The sequence below is a fragment of the Symphalangus syndactylus genome, chromosome 4 (assembly GCF_028878055.3).
Source record: "Symphalangus syndactylus isolate Jambi chromosome 4, NHGRI_mSymSyn1-v2.1_pri, whole genome shotgun sequence".
Classification (NCBI taxonomy): domain Eukaryota; kingdom Metazoa; phylum Chordata; class Mammalia; order Primates; family Hylobatidae; genus Symphalangus; species Symphalangus syndactylus.
This window is the reverse complement of record NC_072426.2, coordinates 21,579,495-21,606,705: the sequence shown is the minus strand read 5'-3', so window position 1 is coordinate 21,606,705 and position 27,211 is coordinate 21,579,495. Positions and strand designations below refer to the sequence as shown.

Below are 27,211 nucleotides of genomic sequence, written 5' to 3'. Positions count from 1 at the left end.
TTAAATGCTCAGATAACTCTCTAGTCAGATATCTAAATTTAATAATGAAGTCATACCTAATCTTCATTAAAAACTTTTATATGTATTTGTTATATATTTATTAAAACAGTGTTTATAAAGAAACTAATTGTTTATTCAAATATTTTGTTATATGTCTTATGTTAAATCGTTTCAAAATTTTAATATTCTTTTGGGTACAGTTAAATCTGTTAATAATTAGGCCTAAAAGGTAAACAGTTTACATAAAGAGTTGCATGTAAATAGCCAAGCCAAGTAATCCTAGGAGACTGACTACTAGGAAAGGACAGGAGGAAGGAATTATTTGGTAGAGCAGGAAGCTATTTGTGAGGCACTTGTGAACATCCCTAGGTCATACCTTTAGGGAGATGTAGGCAGTTGGGACTTAGCATTTCACGTTCTGGCAAAACAGGGTTGCAAATATTTTCCTCTCCCTCTCTCTTTTTCTGTGTCTTCTTGAAAATGGAATGGCCTGTGTGGCATGATTTCAGAGGAATACCCTCCTGTCCCAATTCTTATTGTCATCAGCAGATACTTCATCAGTTAGGGATTTATTTGGTTTAATAAACACACATCCCTGAAAAGGTAGGTGGTGAGTGTGGAAGGAGTAAAGATAGGAGAGCAAGTAGTAATTCCCATGTCTGTGTAGGCTTACATAATTAGCGTTCACAGGGGAAGTGTACTGTAGGATTACGAGTTTTTACTTAGAGGAAGCAGTGACAACATCATGCAACCAGGTATTTCAGAGGAAAGGGAGAGAGATGGGGAGTGGTTCAACAGAGTGCTTTGGGTAAAGAAAGAGGAACATGTAGACCAGGCTCCAGGGGACAAGGATGGAAGAAGATTAGGGATATAGAAAGGTAGGTGACGTCATACCCAAACCAGATACATTAATACCTCTGCTGCCTAACCCTCTCTATATCCTTCCTTAATTCAAAGGAAAGCTGCCATTCAGCTGTTAGGAGCCTCCACCCATTTCTTATTCTCTTTTATTCTGCCCTAAGTGGCACTAGAGAGCAGTGAGGTGACTGAGGCAGGAGAATCGTTTGAACCCAGGAGGCGGAGGTTGCAGTGAGCTGAGATCGTGCCACTGCACTCTAGCCTGGGCAACGAGTGAGATTTTGTCTCAAAAAAAAAAAAAAAAAAAAAAAAAAAAAGCAGTGAGGTGCAAGTGAACTGGCTGCATTAAATGAGTATAGATGGATGTGCAGTCTGTGGAGGTAGTTGTGGCAAGAGGCTCTTGTTTGACACCATTGGTTAGGTGTTGAATAGTATGTTAGACATACATGCAGTGTAGGCACATGAGCAATTTCAGTGAGGGATCAAACAAATGAATCAGGCAGCATCTTGCCCCCAAGGATCTGATTCAGTAGACAAAACCAGATATGTAACATTACCATAATAACACTGGCAGTGTGTGGTAAGAACCATAAAGAAATTACAAAGAAGATAGTAGTTCTAGTGGTGGTGGTGAGAATGGGGGAGTGTCATTTGTGAGGTAACCTTTGTACTGACCTTAAAGAATAGGTAGATTTTTGACACCTAGAAATGTAGAGGATATTCTCCCTGGAAGCTGATAGATGAATGATTGATACCTGCATTTAATAAATAGTTCAGTCTGCCTATAACTTAGTATTAAGGTGAATTGTGGAAAATTATATGAAAAGGTCATGAATGTAGGTTTATTAAGAGTTCTGATCAGACATGAATTTGGATGTTGACAGAGACTCAGTGATGATTTTATGGGGAGAGAGATTTGATGAGGGCTCTACTTTAGTCAATGTGCTGAGAAGTCTGGATTAGAGAGGAGAGAGAGTGAGGCAATAGGTAAATAAGAGGCTACCATGATCACAAAAGAGGTAATGAGAACTAAACTGGTATTGGAGCAGTAGAAATGAAAAGAAAGGCGATACGCTGAGAGATTCAGATTATGCTTTGAGTACCTGCCATGAGCTGGCACTGTGCTGTACTTTCTTACCTGGCATAAAGATTTGGAAGCTGGTTTAGAATAAGGAGGAAGAGAGAAGATGATTTTAGTGTTGACTAAGGTTTACAATTTCAGTGACAGAAAGTGGTGGTGCTAATAACAGAAACAAGGTGGTTGAGAAGAGGAGTGGTTTTTGTCTAGCATGGGATAGAAATGGAGCTCAGGAGATTGAAGGACTTGGAGAATAGATTGGGAGTCAATTCTGACACTTCAGTAGAGCAGATGTCACTCAAACAAGATTTATCTGTTCAAACTCTCCCATTAATTAGCTTCCTATTCTCAGTTAAGACATACATAATTTCTCTAAGAGTCTTCATTATGTCAGTTGTGAAGGACTCCCTGAATGATTTGATGGTCCGTTCCCATTCTAAAATTTTATCTTTTGTGTTTTATCTGTGAAATTCTGACTATCAGATTGGATTAGTGTCATCACTTTGTGTCAGAAGTATATTAAAATCAGAGCTATCTATTGTAGTACGTTTTTCTCTCTTGAATTGTACTTTTTAATCAACCTTCATTAACTTACTAGTACTCACTAGGTTTACTCTTTTAGTTGAAAATTCATTTCTTAAAAATATCACTGTAACACACATGTCAAACTGGATCGCTTTTAAATCAGCTTCTAGGGTTTACATCAGCCAGCGTTTTAAAAAAGATGGAGTTAAATGTAACCTAACAATTGATTTTTAGGATAAGTCAAAGTGATTCAGATTAAGATAGTATTGTTTTATTTTATTTGTTTTCTTCAATTCTCTAATGACATATAAATTTTATGTCTTAGGTTCACTAATGTATTTAAATGAAGCCACACTGCTCCATAATATCAAAGTTCGATATAGTAAAGACAGAATTTATGTAAGTATTTTACCTACGGTGTAAGTTTTTGTGGAGATAATTATTTCATGTGGTACTCTTTGATTTTGTCACGCTTGAAATTTTCTAACAGAAAATCATGCGTGATCTGAGCCTCTTGAATAGAGTGTGAGCTTAGTGAGGACAAAGATTTTTTTCTAATTTACAACTCGAACTCCAGGGGTTAAAACATGCCTGGTACACAGAAAGCACTTAATCAGTATTTGTGGAATGAAATAATGGATTCAGAGTGTCATTTAATATCTTTTGGACTTAAAAATGTCCACTTTGAGTATTTTTAAAAGCACTATAATGGGTTTTGGTTTTGATTTTTGACTTTTGGTATGTCTGTAGATATGTTTGATTCACTTTCCACATTGTTTGGAAGACAATGTAAGGCAGCCTATAAGGAATTTCAAATTCAAAATTTGAATGAGGAAAAAAATGTAAATTAGAATAGGAGGTAGTATCTGAGGAAATACTAAGAACACAGGAATGCTGACCGTAGAGCCTAAATAGTTGCTGAATTTCATTAGACCGTAGATACTCTACCTTGGAAGTCTAGAATATTCAAAAATGAAAGAAAATGCTTTCAGTGTAAATAGTCAAGGTTTACACCAAATCATTCAGATGGATACTTAACCTAGTAAGTTTTAATTATAATTATTATTTGGGCATGCATGAAATTTTATTCCAATATCACCTAACTGTGTAGTCCTTTGGTGACTGGAGATAAATTACCCCACTGTAGTTCTCCTGTTATAAAGATGGGGCTCTTCATTATTTTTGAACGAAGAAAACACATGGCTTCTTTGACACTTACTAGATCAAATGACAGTCTTAATCTTTTATATCACTATCAATTTGCCTAATTGTACTTGCTTAATTCTGACTAAATTACATTTAGTCTCTGCCATCTGTCCAAGTAGTGACAGCTGGGAAATAGAACTTATTTATTCTGTTCCAAAAGAGTATACTTGCCATCTTCTAGTTATATATAGTTTTAACACTTTACTTTTCTCCCTGATTTTTTTCAAAATAAACTAAATAAAGAACGTATTTAAGTTTAAATGTGGCTATTCTTGATTAGAAATATATTTAGAGGCAAAATTTACTCAATCAGCTGACTCATGTTGAGCATCTAATATGTGCTAAATTCCAAAATTAAAAGCAAGCTTAAGTTGCTCATTAAACATTTAGCCCATAAATGTTCTAGGCAATGGTTAGCATGTATTGTTTGGAAGAAATCTGGGACCAAATGGTCACCACAGAGCTAAATCAATCCTTGGCATTCAGTGATAGGGATGGGCCCTGAAGGTGCTACGAGCTGTATTAAACTCCTTAGTAGCAGGGTGAATACAGTAGGTAAGGAATACAAATGACTAAAACTTAGCTGTAGGAGATTTTGTAAGTAGAGTCAACAGAAGAAGGCTGAATGAGATAGAGCTAGAGACTCAGATTTCTGTCTGTAGTGCCTTGGTGGTGATGCCATGTCCCTGAGGAAGCACATGGAAGGAGAATATTTTCTTTGAGGCAGAGGTAGGTGGGAAGAGATAATCTTGAGTTTGGATATGCTGAACTTGAGGTGCCTATGGGTTGGTAAGATACGAATATTTATTAAGAATTAGAGAAATATCGGTCCCTATAAGGATCAGGGAATACTCAGGGAATATTTAGGACTGATTTGGGAGTCTTAGTTATATAGACAATTGAAATTTTTTGTATTTTATTTTTTCTATGAGCTTTGTTTATCTTTAAATGAAAATAGTAATTGGAATATTTTATGTTTATGCTTTTCATATTTAGACATATGTCGCCAACATTCTGATTGCAGTGAATCCATACTTTGACATACCTAAAATATATTCTTCAGAAGCAATAAAGTCATATCAAGGAAAATCTCTTGGGACAAGACCACCTCATGCCTTTGCAATTGGTAAGTGATTTTAAATGTATTTTAATTCTTGTCTTTCTTTATATTGTACAGATTTACTCAATTTTTCTTTTGGATTAATAAAAGATACCATAAATTGAATATATATTTTGGAGAAACTGTATACCTCTTGGATATATCAACATTGTTAGGAGCAAGTATTTTACACAGGGTGAGGAAGAATACTTTTGCAGTCAACTAATGGGGTAGGCATACCATACATCATTATCTGTGTTAAATGCCTGTGTCCTCTAAGGGATGTCTGCCCAGGTGAAAGCAGGATGTCATAAAAGCTGACCTAATGGTACTTTTAGACTCTTTAATACCATCAGCTCCATCTTAAAAGTGTCCTCCTTCAAAATTTTGAGGTTCTGGCCTTCGTCTCTTACCCAGCTCATCCCCTATGAGTGTGTTACTTGGGCTAGATTTCATCTGTAAGAGCAGACTTCTGGGCATCATCTTGCATCAGGGGTTTATCAAATTAAAGGATTAAAAGTAGTATATGCTTCATACCACTGGAGAATCTGTGTGGAAAGACAGTAGTGTCTCTTTGCCTTTCTCAGCCTCTTATTTTGAAGTCCTCCAGCTCTGAGGCATAGGGGTTGGAGGTTTTTGATCAGAACGAGCAATTACCCCTCTTCCCACGAAATGCGGAGGTGGTAGCTAACCCTTTGCATTCAGACATAAAGCAGCTAAATGACATGTATTGGAACAAGTTCACAGTGCATCCTGTTTCTCTTTGGGCTTTCCCTTCATGCTTGTGTTTTGGCCTAACCAGAGTTCACTTCCAGATTTGGTTGACCTGTGTGCTGTCTACTACTAGGTAGAGTGAATATGGCTGACATAATTACTCTACCAGGGCAGCAGCAGATTTACTTTTGGCTTGAAGAAGCTATGACAGGCATGGTTGTGTTCAGCCTGCAAAATGGTGCCCCATCCCTTAAAACCTGAATACGAGCAAACATCACTAGAGAAAAGTTACATGTTTAAAATGTAAATAAACCAGCTTTTATTTTTAGCTTTTTACTGCTAAAAAACAAGTGTTTGGAATGATTCTTTAAAAATGTGTGGAGGTTGGGTGTGGTGGCTCATGCCTGTAATCCAGGCACTTGGGGGAGGGCGGATCGCTTGAGCCCGAGAAGTCAAGACCAGCCTGGGCAAACATGCAAAACCTTGTCTCTATAAAAAAAATGAAAAAATTAGCCGGGCATGTGCTTGCCTGTAGTCCCAGCTACTCTGGAGGCAGTGGTGGGAAGATTGCTTGAGCTCAGCAGATAGAGGCTGCAGTGAGCTGAAATCATGCCACTATACTTCAACCTGGGTGACAGAGAGATACCCTGTCTCAAAAAAAAAAAAAAAAAAAAAAAAGCGGTGGTGGGTGGTGGTGGAGCAGGTTGCTGATAAATTGGACAAAGGGATGTGTGTGCTCTTGCGTATGGTTTGCATTCTCCCCTTAGAGTAAAAGCCATTTCTGAAGGCTTCTTGGCACATGTCTGAGGTGAGAAATAGTTGTCTTATAGAGCCAAATTGTGATGACCTAGTTTTGAATTAAAGTTGTCTTAATGTGAGACTGCTTTAACAGCATTAAATTGCTTTCAACTTGTCTGTGTAGTCTTAACATTTAATACAGTTTATAGCCTAAATTGTTGGAGTCTAATGAAGAGAGTTAAAAATTATATATGTAAACAGTGGCAAATCTAGGAAATTTTAATCTGTTAATTTTGCCTAGTTGTAAAATGTTGACAAATTCTAAATTTAATAGTGTATTAGAGGAAAAAAACCCACAGATATATTTTGCCGTTATGTATTTTTTTTTCCAGCCGAATTTTTGGTTACCAGATTTCTTAATTGGAAGCTCATTAATTCTTGCTTTTCACTGGGGACTTCATTAGTTATGCATAGTGACCATTTTTTCCTCTGCAGATCAGCCCTGGAATTAGGAAGAGATGAGCCACAGCCCATAATATCAAGACATTCTGTCAGAAACTTAAGAGTTGTTTATTTGGATTTCATATTACTTAACTTTTAGGATAATAAGATAGAACATTTAAAGTTAATACTTTTAAAATGATTTGAACACTTTTGAATGACTTTATTTTAAATTTCATTAACATTGAACAGACGTTTATGATTTCTTTAAGAGTAAGTGCTCCTAAAGTGAGCTTTCTATTATTAACTTTATATTTAATATATTGCTCATTAGTGATGTCTTATTTTGACCCTAGCTGATAAAGCTTTTCGAGACATGAAGGTGCTCAAGATGAGTCAGTCTATCATTGTATCTGGAGAATCAGGAGCCGGCAAAACAGAAAATACAAAATTTGTTCTAAGGTGAGTATTCAGCTAACTTGAAATATTTGAGTAGGTTGATCGTTTTTTTACCCCCTTGAGATAGGGTCTTACTGTGTCACCCAGGGTGGAATGCAGTGTCACCACCACAGCTCACCGTAGCCTTGACCTCCTGGGCTTAAGCCACTGTTCCACCTCATTCTCCCTAATAGCTGGGACTACAGGCACATGCCACCATGCCCTGATAATCTTTTAATTTTTTTGTAGAGATGAAGTCTTACTGTGGTGCCTAGGCTGGTTTCGAATTTCTAGGCTGGGCTTGAGCAACCCTCCTGCCTTGGCCTCCCAAAATGCTGGGATTATAGGCATGAGCCACCATGCTTGGCAACCAGGTTGACTTTTTTCTGGTAAAAAAATACTTATGTAAAAGTTGTCACCATTTCTAAGTGTACAGCCTAGTAGCATTAAGTATATTCACATTGTTGTGCAGCCAATCTGTACAGTCTCCAGAACTTTCATCTTGGAAAACTAAAACTTGACCCATTCAACAACAACTCCATTTATCTACTCACCTAGCAAGCACCATTCTACTTTCCAGTTTTTCTGTGAATTTAACTACTTTAGCTATTTCTCATGTAAGTGAAATTACACAGTTATTTGTCTTTCTGTGACTGGCCTATTTTATTTAGCTCAACTTAAGATTCATCCATGTTGTAGTATGTGTCAGAATTTCCTTCCTTTTATTTTTATTTTTTAGTATTTTGGATCCCATCCTTCCTTTTTAAGGCTGAATGCTATTTGATTGTAGATCTGTGGTACATTTTGTTTATCCATGCATTTGTCAGTGGACATTTAGGCTACTTCCACCTCTTGGCTATTGTCAGTAGTGCTGTTATGAACATAGGTGTGCAAATATTTCTTTGAGAATTTGAAAAGGTTGACTCTTAATACCTTTGCATACTTCATGACATAGTTTGGAATGGTGGGCTCTATCCTTTTTAAGATACAGACACCTTATATGGAAGCTAGTCTATAGATTACTGAAAGCCAGCTCTGACATGTTATTCACATGAGGATCGTGGAGGAGACCTGTACTGGTGAGACAAAGGGTGATCTAGAAATATTCCTTAAGAATCTAACATTTACGTTCTGTCTGTATTTCTGTTGTTAGCATGGTTAAAACCATTTTTTACCTTAACTTTACGATAATTTGCCTCCTTATTTCTGTTTCCCTGTAGCCTGCCTCCTAATGTGTTCCCTTTGCTGCCATTAAACTCTCTGCATTGTGTTTTTTTTTTTTTTTTTTGTCTATTTGTTTGGTTTGGTTTTTTTTTTTTTGAAAACTGGGTCTTGCTCTGCTGCCCAGTCACCCAGGCTGTAGGGCAGTGGTGTGATCATAGCTCACTGCAGCCTCGACCTCCTGGGGCTAAGTGATCCTCCTACCTCAGCCTCCCAAGTAACTGGGACCACAGGCATATGCCACTATGCCTGGCTAATTTTTAATTTTTTTGTAGAGACAGGGTTATGCTATGTTGTCCAGGCTGGTCTCCAGCTCCTGGACTCAAGTGACCCTCCCACTTTGACCTCCTAAAGTGCTGGGATTACAGGCATGAGCCACCATGCCTGGCCTTACACTTTGTTTAGAATTATAGCATTTTAAAAATGGAAGGAATCATAACACTCGTTGTAGTACAGTTCTTTTAATTTACATACCCATGAGGTTAGATCTAGTGGTTGAACTACTGCTAGGAGCAGCGTACTTACCAGTGTTACTCCCACGGAATTATAGTTCTTAGTTGATTGCTGCATAGTGGTACTATGAAATTTTGCTATTCATTATGTAAATATGTATGCTGTTCAGAGTTATTTATATAAAATCAATTGAAGAGTTTGTTAACAGCTGTTATATATATGTATATATATACATACACACAATTCTGGTTAAGTGAATGCTTTCCAATGTTCTTGGATTCTAAGTGTTTCAATTTCTTTTTCTTTCTTTCCTGTATGTAATAGTCTATATGAGTCTATGGTTAATATATGAAAATGAACAAAAAGTTAAGGAGTTATAAACTTATAATGTGAACTTCCATTTTAAATTAAGGATTGCTCTTTATTTTGAAATGTGCCAGGCAAATAGTTATTTCTCTGTGTTTCATATTTCAGTGAAACAACATGAAGAGTGATAACTTCCCAGTTGTTCAGAGGCAGATTGCCTTATTTTCTGTAGCCAGAAGATTGAATTAATAGGCTCTCACAAAAGGCTTTGACATCTCCTGTAGTTGATGAATATGATATATTTAAAATCAAATAGTTGGATAAAATCAGAACATTCCCAAAACAATTTAAAAAACAATGTTGGTTAGATGTTAAATGCAATACAAATAGAATTTATTTTTCATTTTTATAATTTCAACATTTAGATTCAGGCCATACATATGCAGGTTTGTTATGAGTATATTTTGTGACATAGAGGTTTGAGGTGTGAATGATCTCATTGAGGTAATGAGCATAGTACCACCAAATATAAATTTTTTTTTTCTTTTGAGATGGAGTCTCACTCTGTTGCCCAGGCTGGAGTGCAGTGGTGCAGTCTCGGCTCACTGCAACCTCGGCCTCCCAGGTTCAAGCAATTCTCCTGCCCCAGCCTCCTGAGTAGCTGGGATGACAGGGGCATGCTACCGTGCCTGGCTAATTTTTTGTATTTTAGTAGAGAAAGGGTTTCACCATGTTGGCCAGGCTGGTCTTGAACTCTTGACCTCAGGTAATCCACCCGCCTTGGCCTCCCAAAATGCTGGGATTTCAGGCATGAACCACCACACCTGGCCGCAAATAGAATTTTAAATAAATTTAAAAAGCTATAACAGAATAGTTGCATTTAAGTACACATTTGTTGTGATGATGATCTAGGTTTCAGTTTTATATGTACTAAATAATTATAAATTATTGTACACCATATTATTGTCATCAACATTTTTTATCCTATATTTTAAACAGATACCTGACTGAATCCTATGGAACAGGTCAAGATATTGATGACAGAATTGTTGAAGGTATTGCTAATTTTTCTCTTGTTACGCATGTACTGAAATTAATTTACAAGACTTCTTTCAGTGGTATGGAATGTTCTTCTCTCAGAGATGCAAAGGAGTCTCTTATCTCCTGCTAATCATTGCTCATATATCATCTTGTTATTTACCTAACATCAATTGTTTCTGCCCCCACCCCCACCTCATGAAAACACTAAGAAGGCAGGGATTTTTGTTTCATATTCCAAACCCGTAGAATGGTAACTGATACCGAGCATAAATATCTGTTGAATGAATGAAATACAGGAATGTCTTTAGCTTCCTGTTTGTTTTGTGGAGCTTGTTTTGTGTCAAGGGAAGAGGAAGAAGGGTTATTTGGCATTAGGTGCTTTTTTAGAGAAGTCATTTTTTAACAAAGGCAGTAGTGTGTAAATTGATTTCCTTAAGCTATCCATGCTTGTATACCTTCTTAGAAAGTCTTCTTGCAGCTCAATTTGGAGACTACTGGCCTAGACTACCATTATGTTGAATCTCCTGCATGATGCCCTCCTGCGTCATAGACTCCCGTTTGGTCTCTTCACTTAGATTCTTACTTCTCCTTAATCCAGTCTCTGTATGGAAGTCGGAATAATTTCTTTTTCTTTTTCTTTTCTTTTCTTTTTTTTTTTGAGGTGGAGTCTCACTCTGTCACCCAGGCTGGAGTGCAGTGGCTTGATCTTGGCTCACTACAACCTCTGCCTCGTGGGTTCCAGTGATTCTCCTGCCTCAGCCTCCTGAGTAGCTGGGATTACAGGTGCCCACCACCATGCCCGGTGAAACCCCAACAGGGTTTCACCATGTTGGTCAGGCTGGTCTCAAACTCCTAATCTCATGATCCGCCCACCTCGGCCTCCCAAAGTGCTGGGATTACAGGTGTGAGCCACCACACCTGGCTGACCATGTTGGCTTCAGTTTTTTTGTCCCATCTGAAACATAAGGGATATATGTTAATATTTCTTTTAGTTTTAATGTTTTCTTACTTATTTCGGCATGTGAAATGGCTGGGGAATGATCTTTAAAAGAGTTTAGAGACTAGTTAAGCCTTCTACTGTGGATAGAATAGGAGAAATCTACTTGAAAAGGCTTCGTAAGAAATATGGCTTCATGCTTATTTTTTATTTTTATTTTATTTATTTTTTTGAGATGGAGTCTCGCTCTGTCTCCCAGGCTGGAGTGCAGTGGCGCGATCTTGGCTCACTGCAACCTCCGCCTCCCGGGTTCACGCCATTCTCCTGCCTCAGCCTCCCGAGTAGCTGGGACTACAGGTGCCCGCCACCACACCTGACTAATTTTTTTATACTTTTAGTAGAGATGGGGTTTCACCGTGTTAGCCAGGATGGTCTCGATCTTCAGACCTCGAGATCCGCCTGCCTCGGCCTCCCAAAGTGTTGGGATTACAGGCGTGAACCACCGCGCCCGGCTGGCTTCATGTTTATTATAGGAAGAACATGCTTCATAAAAAAAATTTTAACACTAAACATTATGAAGCACTTTAAGTTTGTTGATGGAGAGGAGAATATGTGTGTAAGATTAACACTAATTTGGTATGTTTATAATTGAGACTTAGGTGAGTATAAGAGTAGACTCTAATAAGTCTTATCCAGTCATGATATGTTTATAGGTGATTATAAAATAACAGTGAAAATGTTATATTTGTTCATTAGGATTTTAAAACCTATTATTCTGAGAGCCTTAGGTAATTCTGTAAACTCTTAATTTGTTAAATTTCACTGGATATACATGTAAAAATGTTAAATATGGAGACTATTAATATGTAAAATGTTTTAGAAAAGTAAGTCAAGTAATACATCTCTTGCCTATGTTTTCTCACAAGAGGTTTGCTGTTTTATCTAAGTACTGTTGTGGATCTGATATACTTGATAAAACAGTAAAAATTCTTAGGGAAAATATTTTAAAGTCGAGTTATAAATTTTGTAACATAGTGGCTTAAAAATTGTCTTTCCTATAACATTTACATTTTGTTTTTATATGTTTGAGAAATTTTCCCATCTCCTGGACTTGAATAGTGCCTGAACATAGTGGGTAGTCAATAAATATTTGTGGAATTTGGCATTATATGTGAATTCCTTCATGTTAATTTTTTTTTTTTTTTTTTTTTTTGAGACAGAGCCTTGCTCTTGTTGCCCAGGCTGGAGTGTAATGGTGCGACCTTGGCTCACCGCAACCTCCGCCTCCCGGGTTCAAGCAATTCTTCCGCCTCAGTCTCCCAAGTAACTGGGATTACAGGCATGCGCCACCACGCCCAGCTAATTTTTGTATTTTTTAGTAGAGACGGGGTTTCATCATCTTGGCCAGGCTGGTCTTGAACTCCTGACCTCGTTATCCACCCGCCTTGGCCTCCCAAAGTGCTGGGATTACAGGTGTGAGCCACTGTGCCCGGTCCATGTTAATATATTTTAGAACATTTTTTTCTAGACATGTATATTAACAAATGGAGATACACTATGCATATTTTGTAATGTTCTGTCATGCTAATTTTTTGATGGATTTTTTTTGTTTCTCAATAGCTAACCCACTCCTAGAAGCCTTTGGAAATGCAAAGACTGTTCGCAACAATAATAGCAGTCGATTTGGGAAATTTGTAGAAATACATTTTAATGAAAAGGTGAGTGAGAGTAAGCTTTGGAATGATATTTTTGGGGAGTGTTTGTGAAAATGCAAGGGTCAGTTGGTTCTGTATTTGCACTTAATGGTAAATCCCTTTAAGTTTCATTGTTACTTTAGATGGTTGCAGGAATATATGTGTCCACTATGACCATCTAAAAGCTCCTTTCACAATCTAAACCCCAGATACTGAATTTGACTTCAGCATTGAGTATTACTGTATAGCTAGTCATGTAAGATATTCTAGCACCTGTGTTGAGGTACGGTGCAAGGTCAGTTGTGATTCTTAAGGGGCTCAAAACTTAGCAGGATTTGGGTAGAGACTTAAATGAGGATGTTTAAAATGAAGGATGACCATTATAAATACTCTATGCTTACATTTAGTTATTTGTTTTTTCCCCTTTATTTGATGAATATTATAACCTTTTTGATAGACAAATGTGTATTAGAAAAGGTAAGTAATTTAACATTGGTAAATTATACTTTAAGACTTTAAATACAAAAATAAATTTTCTCTGTGTTTTGTTTTTTAGAGCTCAGTTGTTGGAGGATTTGTTTCACATTATCTCCTAGAGAAATCTAGGATCTGTGTTCAAGGCAAAGAGGAAAGAAATTATCATATCTTTTATAGGTTGTGTGCTGGTGCTTCCGAAGATATTAGAGAAAAACTTCATTTGAGTTCACCAGATAATTTTCGGGTAGGTCGGAAGAAAAGAAATTTCATATAGCCAGGTGCAGTGGCTCATGCATGTAATCCCAACACTTTGGGAGGCTGAGGTGGATGGATTGCTTGAGTCTGGGAGTTCGAGAGCAGCCTGGGCAATGTAGCGAGACCCTGTCTCTTAAAAAAAAAATACAAAAAATTAGCTGAGCATGGTGGCACTCACCTGTAGTTCCAGCTACTCGGGAGGCTGAGGTGGGAGGATCTCCTGAGCCCAGGAGGTTGAGGCTGCAGTGAGCCATGATTGTGCCACTGCACTCCAGCCTGGGCAACAGAGCGAGACCCTATCTCAAAGAAAAAAAAAATTTCGTATAATTTTTGAAAATATAATTGCCATCAAGCCTAAAACTTATTTTAGTGGATTTTGAAATCTACTTGTTGTGTGTATGTAACTTACATTGGATCAAGTATAACATGTTAGAATGACCACTGTACTGAGAAGATCTCTATTAAGGTGTACTTCTGAGTTTATAATATAACACTATATGAGGAGGCACATAATGGAATAGATAAAAGGATAGATGTTAAACCCTATATCAATTTAAACTCAATTAGAAATTTATAATAGCTCTGTAATACTAGCTTTAAAGTTACCTTTGACTTATCTGTAAAAATGTTTGAACACTGAATTAATATTAATAAAGGACACATGATTGTATTTCTTAATTCACTTCAACAACAAATATTTATTGCTTGCCCATTGGGTGCCAGGCATTGGGCCAGGATTAAAAAGATAAATAATACCCAGTCCCTGCTTCTTACCCAGTCCCTGCTCTTGAGCATCTTAGAATGTGATGGGAAACACACACGCACACGTGCACACACACACACACACACACCCCCACACACCCGAGCATCACAAGCCAAGGGAGTAGAGTTTCTAGGAACGGTGACTGGAGATGGTTAACACAATTTTCAGATTCTCAGGTTAGAAAACAGAGTCCTTGTCTGGAGTATGGGAATGTAGTTTATACAAAGGAATGGAATGTGAGTAAGGAATGTCGTTTGTATAGAGTTCCCCAGCTGATTCTGATAGTCTTTTTTGGTCAGAAAGCCTCCATTGAGAATCGTAACACACATGATTACTGCTGTGTGGTTGTGTGTGTGTGTGTGTGTGTGTGTTTGCAGGCAGCTTTTCTTTCACTTCAACCAATTTCTTTTAATGTGTATTTACAAATTTTAAAAGTCTGTTGTCTTAAAACGCTTTATAAATGTATCTCTTTATATACTTCTAAAATGTCCAGTCTTTTCTAGAGCTCTCCAAATTAATTGGAATTTGAAGCTAGTTGCCCACATTTTCATGAAAGTAAGGGAAGCATTTCTTTTTTACTGTGGTTTTTAAAAAAGGAATAAATTACTAGGAATTACATGAAATATGATAATGATGATATGGTTTTGTCAATACTTAGTTGACAATAAAGTGATGTGACTATTCTGGCCTTAATCTAGCGTTTCTTCCTGCTCGGAGGCTTGGGAGCATAGTGTTTTTGAGTTTCAGAATGTACAGCCTTTCCTGGTACAATGGCAGGCATCCTGAAAGGATGTTGAAATTTATCTGGTCAGAGGATTTCCTGTTTCTGCAGTGTGAACCAGGAGGCCTGATTTCCTTTCTTACAGGAGAGTCCTTGTGATGGTAAGAGGGAGAGTAGGGGAACAGCGTTGCATACATCTGCCATCTTGAATATTCCTCTCATATGCAGGCACAAACACACTACTATATCCACTTGCCCCAAATAATTCTGCCTTAAAGTGACTTGAAAGTGTGTTAGTGATTTCATCAGGTTTTTCTGTAGTTTAGCCTTCTGGTTATAATTGAGAGATCAGGTTTTAAAAACAAAGGGGAAACCTGCAGTAGGTTGAACACTTGCAAAATTGTTGAATTTTTTGGTCACTACTCTATCAAAATTAGTATGTAAAGAATTGTAGACGTATACCTGTCTGTAAACATTTTTATTAACCACACATATACTTTAAAAAGTAAAAGGTTTAAAAATGTTTGCATTTAGACATTTCAAATATTTCTGCACATGTTTTATGGAGCCAGTTGCTGTAATCTTGGATAGATCCTTGAATGTAAAGAAGGCTTGGATAGAATAAGAATAGATGGCAGGGATAGTGTTCTAGTTACAGAAAAACTAAAAGGACTCGTTTCTTTCCAAGGTTGTAATATTAGGCCCTACTGTCCAGAAGCAAAGTATTTGGCAAAACAATTGGAGTGAGGAGACAAAATGCTTGGTAGCAAAGAACATATTTGTTTTGGCTCTATATGTTTAAGCTATTATTCTGCTAAGTAAAAGAGCTCTTATTTGAAACAGTCCATTGAAAATGCTTACCGACATTGTCCCTCCTCCCTTCTGTTTTATTTTTTTCCCAAAGATTCTAGGGTGGAAGAAAAAAAAAACCATGTATATAGTTGTCTTGTTTTTACTGTATTTTAGCATTTAATTATAATGGAGAAGGAAAGATAGATGCATTGATTGTCTAAAATATTAATTTATCCCCAAATCATTCAAATTTATTATAAAATTTTTTTTGGTATGTGTATGATGTGGTGCATTTAATCTGGGAATTCATGGCATGGTACAATAAAATCATAGTGACCTGATTTAAGAGAAGCTGAGATGTTTAAAAAAACTTGTCCATCCTGTTCTCTGTGTACATCCTTTCTGATCAGATTTGCCCTATTCCATCTCAATGTCTTTAGGCGTGTGTAATTTTCAGAAAAATGCAGAAAAATTTTAGTCTGCCATATAGCAAATATGTTCATTCACTTTTTATTAGAAACAGTTTTTAAATGAAGCAAGCCTTCAATTGTGAGCAGTAGATTCTTGTTGATACCAATAGATATTCTTTTTTTGAACTACTCCTCTTGTTCTATATTTTGGAAGCATTTAGCTTTTGAAAGCCTTTGGTAAGCAAAGTAAATCATTGAAATAAGAAAACTTTAAATTATTTGATCCATAAAGCATAAAGCAAGTACTGTAATTTATGTACAGTCATTGTTTGCTTTCAATAAATGTGAAAAGCATGTTTTAAAAAACTGACTCTAAAAATCAAAAATTAAGAAAATCAAGAATAGAATTTCTTTCTTAACTTTTCAGAATTTAAAATATTGCTTGAAAAATTAAACCACAGTATCGGTCCTTACTTGAGATTCTACATATTTAGTAGGAAGGTGATTTTCATGATTTTATGCCCTATATTTAGATTTTTGATACTGAAAAGATATAAAATTGTTGCCCTTTAAAAGTAGAAAACCATTATGTCATTGATTTTTATTTTAATCATTTTATTTAATCTATGCTCAGAGATTAGGATTTTTAATATTCCTGGTTTTATTAGTAGGAAGAAAATGCTTATAAAATATAGAAGTATTGATTTTAATGGTGAGATTATACAATACTCAAGTTGTGTTTAGAAATTCTTCATGGTTGGCACTATTTGGTAAGTTGTGTTTTCTCCTGTATTATTTCCCTATGGATCATATATGTTAATTATATTTAATTTGTTTTGTCATAGTATTTAAACCGAGGCTGCACTAGATACTTTGCTAACAAAGAAACTGACAAACAGATTTTACAGAACCGCAAAAGTCCTGAGGTATAGTAGACCATTTTTCATAAAATCTTTAACGTAAAAAAAAACTCATGCTGAAAGATGTGTTATAATTTTTATTTTGGAGCCCAAGTAAGAGTTCTAACTTTTAGGTTTATACTTTAAAAAGCTAAATATTCATCTAAGTCTTTTTCACAGTGTAATACTTTATACCTCTTGTTGATATCTAGTGAAGCGACAGGTTCTGGTTCTTCTGGTTGGGCATCACTGCACTGCTCTCCTCTCATTCTGTTTTCAAGCATGAAGGTATTAAATTGCCTAAGAATCATTCTCTTCCAGCATTTTTGAAACTTGCTATTACCCACTTGAGCTTAAGTATATGTCTTTTACAATTGTCTATTTCAAGGCTGACATGAGGTTTGATGTAGACAGTAAATAGATTAAGCATTCTTGGGAAGAAATGCTTATAGGCTAGGTGTGGTGGCTCACACCTATAATCCCAGCACTTTGGGAGGCCAAGGCGGGAGGATCATTTGAAGCCAGGAGTTTGAGACCAGCCTGGGCAACATAGTGAAACCCCATCTTTACAAAAAATAAAAAAAATTCGCTGGGTGAGGTCGTGTATGCCTGTAGTTCTAGCTACTTGAGGGGCTAAAGTGGGAGGATTGCTTCAACCCTGGAGGTGGAGGCTGTAGTGAGCCATGATCATGCCGTTGTACTCCAGCCTGGGCAACAGAATTAAAAACAAACAAAAAAAAGCTGGTCAGGTGGAGTAGCTCACCCTTGTAATCCCAGCACTTTGGGAGGCTGAGGCGGGTGGATCATTTGAGTTCAGGAGTTCGAGACCAGCTCGGCCAACATGATGAGACCCTGTCTCTACCAAAAAATTACAAAAATTAGCTAAGTGTCATGGTGTGTGCCTGTAATCCCAGCTACTGGGGAGGCTGAGGCAGGAGAATCGCTTGAACCCAGGAGATGGAGGCTGTTGTAAGTGGAGATCGCACCACTGTACTCCAGACTGGGCAACAGAACGAGACTCCGTCTCAAAAGCTTATATATCATTGTAGTTCTGTTTAAAACATCATATTTATGTAATATATTATGAAAAATTTATATATTGGTTTCAGTAAATTGTATTTCCAAGAATAATTAGATATAATTATACCATTAAGTATTATTTTTAAAACATTAAGTTCTTAATCTAAAAATTTACAACCCATATAAATTTTAATATGCAGTGTTTAATAAGTGATGTTAAGTTGCATGTACTCAAGGGGTTTAAGTTATGAAATACTAAGTAAGGATTAATGATAGATACTGGTTAGTGTTACTTTTATTAATTTTATTAAAAATTAAAATTGAGGAATCAAAGAAGTTTTTATAATAGTCAGTTTTTAATGCTTCTACATTTGTAAGCCTGATATTTTTTACTCCTCTTAAAATGGATGAGATGATTTATGTTTTTAGCATATTTATATAAAAGGATAGAAAGCAAATAAAATATTCCATTATTTAAAATTCTAGGCAGACAACCCTACAGTTAAGTTTTGTTTAATCTGGCATTTTATATATCATTATAGATACAGAATCTGAATTACAAACTATAAACTTTGTTATAGCCATGGTTGGTACTTTAAGAAGCAACATTAATATTTATTATGGCATCTTTCTTTGTCTTGATAAGACTATGTTTTTCTGAGAAATCAAAATATGGTAGTTATAGTATTTTCACTAAGATAATGGAGATCTTTCCTAGTGGGACATTTCAGCAGTTCTGAAGGGGGGAAAAAGATATAAATTTGATCATTTGCCATGGAAAAAAATGGAGTAGAGAGGAAAGAAAACTGGAGTTTACTCTCCAAAGAGTAGCATGTACTCTCCAAAGAAGAAAATTGCCCTCTTATTCTAGAGTCAGTATACTCTGTCAGAAATCTTATTCACATTGAGTGAGTGTGTGTTTTTATGTATAGTTAAATAATGGATTAATATGTTTAAATTACTTTTTATGTCTTCTTTATCAGGAGGATGAGGTGATCATTTTGACTAATTAAACCCTTTGCCCAATTCCATCTGAATGTCTTTAGGTTGTGTGTAATTTTTAGAAAAATGCAGTATTTTTAGTCTACCATACAGCAAATATGTTCATTAACTTTTGATTAGAAACAGTTTTTAAATGAAGCAATTCTTCGACTGCAAGACTAAAAATTCTGCATGATGTGTGTTTCCTGCTGAACAGTTTTGGCTGCATGTGATTGTTTCCTTTGCTTCTTTTAAGAATGAAATTGAATTTTATTGTCTTAGATATTTTCCAGAAATGTTACACATTCATAATTGAACATTTTAAATAATTTTGTGGAAAGACAATTATAGTTTGAGCTGGGAATCATTTATTTACTGGGAGGAAAAAATATTCATCTCCAGGAGGCATCTTTAATGATCAGTTGATCATGATCCTGTTACTTAATGTTTAACTTACATATTCCCAAGTTCTGGAAAATTTCTAGTACAGTCTTTTCGTGTTCAGTAACTTTTATGTTTCTCCTTCTAGTTTCTGCAGACCTGACTTTCTTCTTCTTTTTTTCTTCTGAGTTGGTATAGAGTCTAACAAATGAGTACATTAGATGCAAGTTCTTTTAGGAGAGAAAACAAATTTTCTTCTCATTTTTTCTGAAATGTTTTAAGTCATTGTGTAAATTATTAAAGCATAATGCTTACTAATATACTTTACCTTATATGTATATATATGCATATAAAAAGGTTTAGAAAAGAATTCTAAGGTATGAAAATTGTATCAGCCTGACCCCTATTTACTATGACTTAATATTGGTGCAGTTGGTGGCAGTTAATCTAAAGGAGTGTCATACTAATTGTCACATTTAAATTTTTTATTGCACTTTTTAACTTTTTCTTTTTTTAATTGACAAGAATAATATATATTTATACAGTACATTGGAGTACAATGTAATGTTTGATACATGTATATATTGTGAAATAATTAAATGAATATATTAAATGAATATATTTATCAGTACCTCATTTAAAAAAACTGTAATGTTGATTCGAGTATTGATATTCCCTCCTTTTTCACTCAATTTTTGTCTTTTTCTAATATCCTAGGATTATAAGACTTTAGAGTGAAAATTGTAATTTAATTGAAAAACATCTAATTTCATTATTTTAATTGAAATTTTTACTGATAAGTGTAGATTCACATGTAGTAAATAGTGAAATAGAACAGAGAGATCCTGTGTATACTTTTCCTGGTCATTTAGTTTTTGAATGTTAGAATAGTAAAGATTTTCCCATTGACAGATTTTATTTTTGCATGTCATATAGTGCATTAATTGACCTAGTGTAGTAGTTTTAGTGTACTTAAATAATGTGACGATCAGTTAATTGGTGTCTTCTCGTTTTGTAGTACCTTAAGGCAGGTTCTATGAAAGATCCTCTGTTAGATGACCATGGTGATTTTATTAGAATGTGCACGGCTATGAAAAAAATTGGTTTGGATGATGAAGAAAAGCTTGATCTCTTCCGGGTAGTAGCTGGCGTCCTGCACCTTGGAAATATTGATTTTGAGGAAGCTGGCAGCACTTCAGGTTTGCTTTTTATTTTTTTAAGAGGAAAAAAATTAAATAGAATTTCTGTTATTTATTTGTCATATGAAAATTGAATCTCTTTATATGCAGTTTGCTTAAAAACTTTAAGAAATATCTAAAATATACTGGGCTACATGTTGAATCTCCCAAATGAAGAATGTTTCATTATCAGTCATTCTGAGCTGTGTTTTGAACAAATCAGTGATATTGCTTAGGAATAAACCTCTCATTTTTGAAGGATAACTATTTTATCCTGATAAATTTAGGGTAATTTTTAGTTAAATTTTCCAGTTATATTACACTTTTCCAATAGGTGAGCAGATTAATTCTCTATCATCTCTTAAGGCATTTTTGAAAATTTTCAGGCTCATTGGGTGAATTAGTTAGGGCAACTTAATATATAAAAGCCCATGCACTTTATTAATGAGAAATGAAAATAAATGAAAATTTTAATCTTATGCAGATTGAAAGAGTATTTAAATACATGGCAAAAGCAACTTTTCAACTCCAGTGTTTCAGTCTGTACATAAACAGTAGGACTTTGCATAATTCTAAATTTGATCTACGAATACAGGGAATGGCAAACTATGAACCACGGCCCAAATTTGGCCCACTGCCTGTTTTTGTAAGTAAAATTTTATTGGAACAATGCCACACCCACTCATTTATGTGTGGTCTATACCAACTTTTGTGCTAGTGTCAGAGTTGAGTAGCTGCAAGAGAGTCCGTATGTCTTGCAAAGCCTAAAATATTTACTATCTGGCCCTTTAGAGAAAAAGATTGTCAACCCCTATATTAAGACATTATTGTAGGATCTTATACCAAGGATGAGTTAAGGAAAACCTACAGCACCATTTAATGTAGTAGTCAATAATGGGCTTTGGTGTTAGATCCCAGAGGCTCTCTGAGCCTTGGTTTCTTCACTTGCAAAATTAAATAAACCATGAGAAGGACTTTTAAAGTACAGTCAGTACCTAGTGTAACGCTAAAGGTTCTTGCCTTAGCCACGCCAGAGAATTGGTGTGGTGGCTGCCCGCAGTGAGTGATGGAGACAGGGACCAAGAGAAAAAAAAGCTGTAGACTTTATTGAGCAGAGTGACAGTACAAAGCGTTCACAGTGTGGAAGGGGTCCCAAGTGGGTAGCCAGAGTTCGATTATGCAGTTGCCTTTTAAACTCTTTAAGGTGGGAAATACGTGCAGCGGGAAGATGTTACCAGGGCCAGAAACAAAGGCAGTGAATGATTTTGTGATATGTTTTAGATTTTGAGGAAAACCGGAATTGCAACTTCGGTTTTATTTACTTTATGACCTTGCAGCGGCATGGCAAAGGAGACGGGATTTTACGGGACTTTACAAAGTATGTTTACAAGGAATTGGAATTAGGAGCATAGATAAGGCCCAGTGGTCACAGAAAAATGGGCATTTAACATTTCTTTTAGTTTCAGGGGAGGGGGAAGGGAGAGAGGGAGAGAGGACATAGGGAAGCTTTCAGCAAAATTTTTGCTGTTACAGCTTTCTTGGGGGAGAAAACACGTGCACAAATCCTGGTGTTAGGAATGTTTTAAGCACATATCCTTAATATTGTTCATCCAGGACCAAAGTAAGTCCTGATACAGGAAATGAGTGAGTTTCACAGCTTTCTGAGCCCCTACTCGACCCCGGAAGCCCAGCTGGCACCTCCTCTCACTAGCAATAGTGTGCATATAGGGAAAGGGGACAAGAAGACAGGAAAAAAAAAGATTAAAAAAAGTGTTATATGCAAGACCCTTCTTATTCTGTATTTCATCATAAACACCATAATTGTAGTCTGTATATCATAAATATAATGAGGTGGGGGATATTATCTCCATTTTACAGAAGTGGAACCTGTGTTGAAATGATGCATGTGGTTATTGATGAAGTTGTAGATGTGAGAGCTGGTTCTGCACGTCTAACTCAGAGGCTTGTGATAATTGTCCCTTCTTTCTCCCAGGCCACTGAAATTTATCATCTATGAATGAACAGACTAAAACAGATGTTTTAATGATTTTCAGATCTAGTGTTCTATAATGCTGTGAAATCAATAATGTGAGACGCAACATAACATAGTGGATGGGAGCACGTGCTCCTGATTCAGATGCTTTACCACATACTGTGTGTGTGACCTTAGGCAGGGAACGTAGCCTTTTCATGTCTTAGTTTCCTCACTGTAAACTGAAGATAATAGTCCCTACCTCATGTTGTAAAGAGGAATACGTGAGTTAAATATTTGTTAAATGATTTGAGTACTTGTGTCTGGCACATAGTCATCATTATAAGTGCTTTAAATGAGTAAGTACAATTAAAATACAGATTGCTCCCAATTTAAAATGAAAAAAAATTCAAGCAAAATTAGGTATGTTCTTAATGTGCATTAACATTTTTTATTTTTTTTTGAAGGATTGGAAAATTTGTTTTGAAAACGTAATGAATGTTAGCATACATTGCATTTGCTCTCTAGCATTGTTATACCAAAGGGGCATATGTGGGAGATTCTAACACACAAAAATCTTTACAATAATTAATACACACTTTAGAAATGTTGTCAGAAGTGATAAATGGCATCTTCACACCTCTTATTATTACCCTGTGGTAGAAGATGCAGTTGTATAGAGTATTGTAAGTGTTGCATGATCAAGTTAGTTGAAGAGTATGAAATGCCCAAAAGGTAATGCTATTTGCATTATCTCTAATTTTTCTTCTCTAACTTCCTTCTGTTGAAGGGAAAGTGAACAGAAATCAGGGAAGGTTGGAAAGAGGCAGGGAATCAATAAGATTAATACATGATTAAATTAATTATTTTAAAAGCCAAGATTTTATTATATTTGTCTTCATCTTTCCTATGACTCTTCCTATAGATCCAAATGGTTTCTTTCTAATTAGAAGTGATTTCTTTTTTCCCTAGGGAGCTTAATTTGGCATGTCTTAGCAATTTGAAAAAATCTTGGTTTAGGAAGGGCATGGTGGTTCATGCCTGTTATCCCAGCATTTTGGGAGGCTGAGGCGGGAGGGTTACTTGAGCTCAGGAATTCAAGACCAGCCTGAGCGACTTAGTGAGACCCCATGAAAAAAAAAAAAAACCAAAACACACACATACACACACACACACACGCACACAATAAATTAGCTGGGCATGGTGGTGCATGCCTATAGTCCCAGCTACTTGGAAAGCTGAGGTGGAATGATTGAGACCTGGAGGTCAAGGCTGCAGTGAGCCATGATCATACCACTGCACTCCAGCCTGGGACAGTGAGACCCTGTCTCCAAAAAAATTTGGTATTTTTATAATTATTCTACTGGAAAGATTATTCTCCAATAAGCACTTATAGGACTCTTAACTGTCATAAAGCAATTTTTGCATGATGAAAATACAGAAAACTGCATTGGGACGCCTATGTTTTTAAAATTCCACATAACAAATAAAATGTTATTATAATAAGAAACTTTAAAAATGTTTGAAGAAGTTCTTTTTTGGAAAGAAGTGATATGAAAACTTTACATGATAGTATTTTGCCTTTTAACACTTACTAAAAATCCTGTTTTTTTTTTTATCTTAGCCTTACATAATTTTTGGAGGTATGTAAGAAACTTTGCAATATAATAAAAAAGAAGAAATATTTAAATGAATTATTTGATGGTCAGTTTTTTGAGAGCTATATAATGTTAGGCAATATGTATGTGTATAGAACCTACATGTGAGTAATAAGCACATTTTCATTGAATAAAACATTCAAAATATTCTCAAAGTATCTCTCTTTTCTTTTTTCTTTTTTTTGGTAGGAGTTTTATTGAGATCTAGTTAATTTACCATACAGTTCACTCCGTTGAAGTGTACATTTCAGTGGTTTTTAGTATTTTCAGAGTTGTGCAACCATCACCATAGATTTAGAACATTTTCATCACCCCACAAAGAAACCGTGTACCCATTAGCAGCCACTCCTCATTGCCCACTTCTCTCAACCCTAGGTCACCACTGATCTACTTCCTGTCTATAAATTTATTCTGGACATTTCATATAAATGGAATCATACAATATGTGGTCTTTTGTGATTGGCTTCTTTCACATAGCATAATGTTTTCAAGATTAATCCATGTTACAGCATTTAGCAGTACTTCATTTTATTTTTATTGCCGAATAATATTTCATTGTATGGATATACTACATTGTTTATCCATTTGTCAGTTTCTAGACATTTGGGTTGTTTCCATTTTTTGGCTATTACGAATAATGCTGCTGAGAACATTTGGGTACAAATTTGTGTTTGGATGTGTTTTCATTTCCCTTGAGTAAATACCTTGGAGTGGAATTGCTGAATCACATCATGGTAAACTCTGACCTTTTGAGGAACTGTCAGACTTTTTCAAAGCAGCTTTTCCACTTTACACAGCTATTCCCATCAGAAGTGTATGAGGGTTTCAGTTTCTCCATATCCTCAGCAGTACTATCTGTATGCTTATAGCAATCGTAGAGGGTGTGAAGTGTTATCTTTTTGTGGTTTTTATTTGCGTTTTCTTGATGGCTCAAGATGCTGAGCATCTTTCTGTGTGCTTACTGACCATTTGTATATCTTTTTTGGAGAAGTGTCTGTTGAGATTCTTTGCCCATTTATTAATTGGGTTGTCTTTTTATTACCAAGTTGTAAGAGTTTTAAAAATATATTCTAAGTGCAAGTCCTTTATCAGATATGTAATTTGCAAATCTTTTCTCCCATTCTGTGTGTTATCTTTTTACTCATTTGATAGTGTTCTTTGAAACTCAAGTTTTTATTTCAGTGAAGCCTAATTTATCTGTTTTTTCTTTTATTGCTTGTGATTTTGGTATTATATCAAAGACATGAAGATTTACTCCGTGATCATGAAGGTTTATAACTATGTTTTTTTCTAACAGTTTAATAGCTTTAGCTCTTATATTTAAGTCTTTGATTCCATTTTGAGTTAATTTTTGTTTATGGTGGAGGAAGGGGTCCAGCTTCATTCTTTTGCATGTGGACATCCAGTTGTTCCAGTACCTTTATTGAAGAAGCTGTTCTTTCCTCAATGAATTGTCCCAACAACATCTTATTATTATAAGGTCTCATTTTTCACAGTCTTTTCTCATATATATTCTGAGATTGGTATGTTAAGTAGTTTATGAATTTGTCGTAAAATTCTCAGGATTTTCACACATTCTTTGTAGTTTTTAATTAGGTAGTCAGAATATATCGTTTATTAATACTAATCTGAAAATATTTGTAAAATGTTATTTTTTATTATAATGCAAATAAATATAAACAATAGTTAATCTTTATCTAGTACTTCTCTGCACCAGACACTATTCCAAGCACTTCACATACATAACCTTATTAATCTGAATAACAACCATATAAGGTAGGTAAAGTAATTGTCCCAGTTTTATGGATGAAGAAACTGAGCACAAAGAGAATAAGTAACTTATTCAAGGTCACATAGCTAGTAGTTGTAGAGCCTGATCAGCCCTGAGACTAAAGCACTGTCTTTCTTTATAGTACTTTTTAAAACAGCCCTTATAAATAGAAATCTGTAGATATGATGTACTAAGGCAAAAATGACCTGCCTGGCCACCTTCTGCTGCAATATATCTTTTCCTCACGTGCCCCTGTGCAAGCACACAGAAAATAAAATGGCACATGTGCAGGCTGGATGTGCCAATGGCAGATTTCTCAAAATGCGCACATGGGTCAAGACCTAACTGCATTGCTTTTTTTTTTTTTTTTTTTTTTTGCTATTCTCTGCTATGCAGTGTAAAGATATTGAAAATGTCAAAAAGGCTTGCAGATACCCCTAAGGGTAACAGTAAATAAGGAAAAGAGGAAGCATTTGTACTGATCTCTAGCACAGAAAGTCAAGCTGTTGGGGGAACTGGACAGGGGTACACATGCATATTAATGTGTATATGAAACATAAATGAATTTTGTGTTTCGAATTGAGCTCATCATGTATATGCAGTTATTCCAAAATTGGAAAAAATCTAAAATCTGAAACACTTTTGGTCCCGAGCATTTCAGTTAAGGGATACTCAACCTGTACAGGTAATAGTAAATGTCTCTTCACTCCCTTCAACCCCAAGCAATATGAGTACATGCTTATTATGTATATGCATAAACACATCCATAGACAGATATGTACATCCGTATTGATCTATTCAGGTGCCTTACAGCGTTTGCACTAAAATTACTCCTTGAAATTTCTTGGAGTCGTATGAATTTTAATGATGAGATACTATATTTCTCTAAAGATTTAATATATTAAAAAGGATTATAATCTATCATTAGTGTAGTTTGCTTATAGGGTCAAAAAAACTGAAACAGTGGCAGTTAAATATTGATGTGCTTAAAGGATTATACCATGGACTTCCCCAAGGGAGGATCTTCTGTTGATCTTAGCAGTACGGGTGTTTGACAAGGATAGTGAAAAAGTGAGGTGGATTTAAAAGTTACAAATAAGCCTTGCCCACTATTCACAATAGCAAAGAGTTGGAACCAACCCAAATGTCCAACAACGATAGACTGGATTAAGAAAATGTGGCAC

The 27,211-nt window shown here is 35.7% G+C and overlaps 1 protein-coding gene across 7 annotated transcripts in view; it reads left to right on the top strand.

Moving 5' to 3' along the window:
* The window catches only part of MYO6 (myosin VI), a 107,136-nt gene that overhangs the window by 23,406 nt on the left and 56,519 nt on the right, over window positions 1-27,211 (top strand). For 6 of the 7 annotated variants that reach the window (XM_055274213.2, XM_063637855.1, XM_063637859.1 and 3 more), the window contains 8 exons: window positions 2,787-2,860; window positions 4,664-4,793; window positions 7,016-7,121; window positions 10,077-10,132; window positions 12,676-12,773; window positions 13,306-13,470; window positions 17,013-17,093; window positions 20,467-20,647. In XM_055274213.2, coding sequence (XP_055130188.1) covers window positions 2,787-2,860; window positions 4,664-4,793; window positions 7,016-7,121; window positions 10,077-10,132; window positions 12,676-12,773; window positions 13,306-13,470; window positions 17,013-17,093; window positions 20,467-20,647 — 891 coding nt within the window. Of the gene's footprint in view, window positions 1-2,786; window positions 2,861-4,663; window positions 4,794-7,015; window positions 7,122-10,076; window positions 10,133-12,675; window positions 12,774-13,305; window positions 13,516-17,012; window positions 17,094-20,466; window positions 20,648-27,211 lie in introns of those variants that run through there. The other variant, XM_063637860.1, reaches the window with a different exon arrangement.